This window comes from Propithecus coquereli, unplaced genomic scaffold (genome assembly GCF_000956105.1).
Source record: "Propithecus coquereli isolate 6110/MARCELLA unplaced genomic scaffold, Pcoq_1.0 Scaffold38, whole genome shotgun sequence".
Lineage (NCBI taxonomy): Eukaryota > Metazoa > Chordata > Mammalia > Primates > Indriidae > Propithecus > Propithecus coquereli.
In genome coordinates, this window is record NW_012149507.1 from 7,787,920 (window position 1) to 7,789,037 (window position 1,118).

The 1,118-nt window shown below is 37.7% G+C and overlaps 1 protein-coding gene across 1 annotated transcript in view; it reads right to left on the minus strand.

The window, feature by feature from the left end:
• ABHD3 (abhydrolase domain containing 3) overlaps positions 1 to 1,118 on the minus strand; it is a 63,412-nt gene that overhangs the window by 7,730 nt on the left and 54,564 nt on the right. The window contains exons 6-7 of the mRNA XM_012652087.1: positions 453 to 501; positions 206 to 371 (exon numbers count right to left, since the gene is read on the minus strand). Of these exons, the coding sequence (XP_012507541.1) occupies positions 206 to 371; positions 453 to 501 (215 nt within the window). The remainder of the gene's footprint in view (positions 1 to 205; positions 372 to 452; positions 502 to 1,118) is intronic.

The following is a 1,118-nucleotide window of genomic DNA, read 5'->3' on the forward strand; positions in this document are numbered from 1 at the left end:
GTGCTACCACACCTAGTTAATTTATTTTTATTTTTATTTTTTTGCTCACTATGATGCCCAGGCTTGTCTTGAACTAACTCTTGGCCTCAAGTGATCCTCTCGCATCAGCCTCCTGAAGTGCTGGGATTACGGTCATGCCTGGCCTAAGAACAGTATTTTTAAAAGTTAATTCATGTCAAAATGGATACAAAGATGTTAATTTTACCATGACTAGGTGAGAAAACATCATCCACAGAATTCAGACACAACACTGGAATTGCTACCGACTTCAGTCTACGATTTGGACTGGCATCGGTATAATAATCGTCGATTGTTGGGTATCCAAACATGACTGAAGTGAATCGTTTATCAAACTCTCTGATGGACTTAGCCTGAAAAACAAAAATAAATTATATCTATTCTTGGAAAGAAAAGAAGAAATGAAAGTATTACATAAAGTTTCTCTCTCCTACCTTCATGACATGATCCATATCAATTTGTTTTACAAACATATGCCGGTGCCTGGAACAAAAGAATTTCACAAGTAAAAATGAAGGTCATTCCTACCTTAATCATACCTAAAATACATATAATAGCAGGAGGAGTACACTGATATTGGTGCTGAAGGTATTTTTTTAAAGGACTTTTTTTTTTGGAGACAGGGTCTTGCTCTGTGGCCTGGGCTAGAGTGCAGTGGCATCATCATAGCTCACTGCAGCCTCAAACTCCTGGGCTCAAGCAATCCTTTTGCTTCAGCCTTGGGAGTAGCTGGGACTACAGGCGGGTATCAACATGCCTGGCTAATTTTTTTGAGAAATTTTTTGTTGAGATGGGGTCTCGCTATTGCCAGAGGCTGATCTTGAACTCCTGGCCTCAAGCAATACTCCCGCTCCACCTCCCAAGGATTGCAGGCATGAGCCACCATGCCTGGCCAAAAGTACTTTTTTTTGATTGAAGAAGAATGAGCCAATACTGTAATAATACAAGTAAAAATAAGTGTTGTTTAACAAATTATACATACACACTGCTACTAATAAACCAATTTTGTCAAAAATGCCTTAAGCCAGAATCTTCCATTTGGATAAATTACCTAATGATAGTATTTTAAAAATTGCTAAATTCAAAATTAGAATATTTTT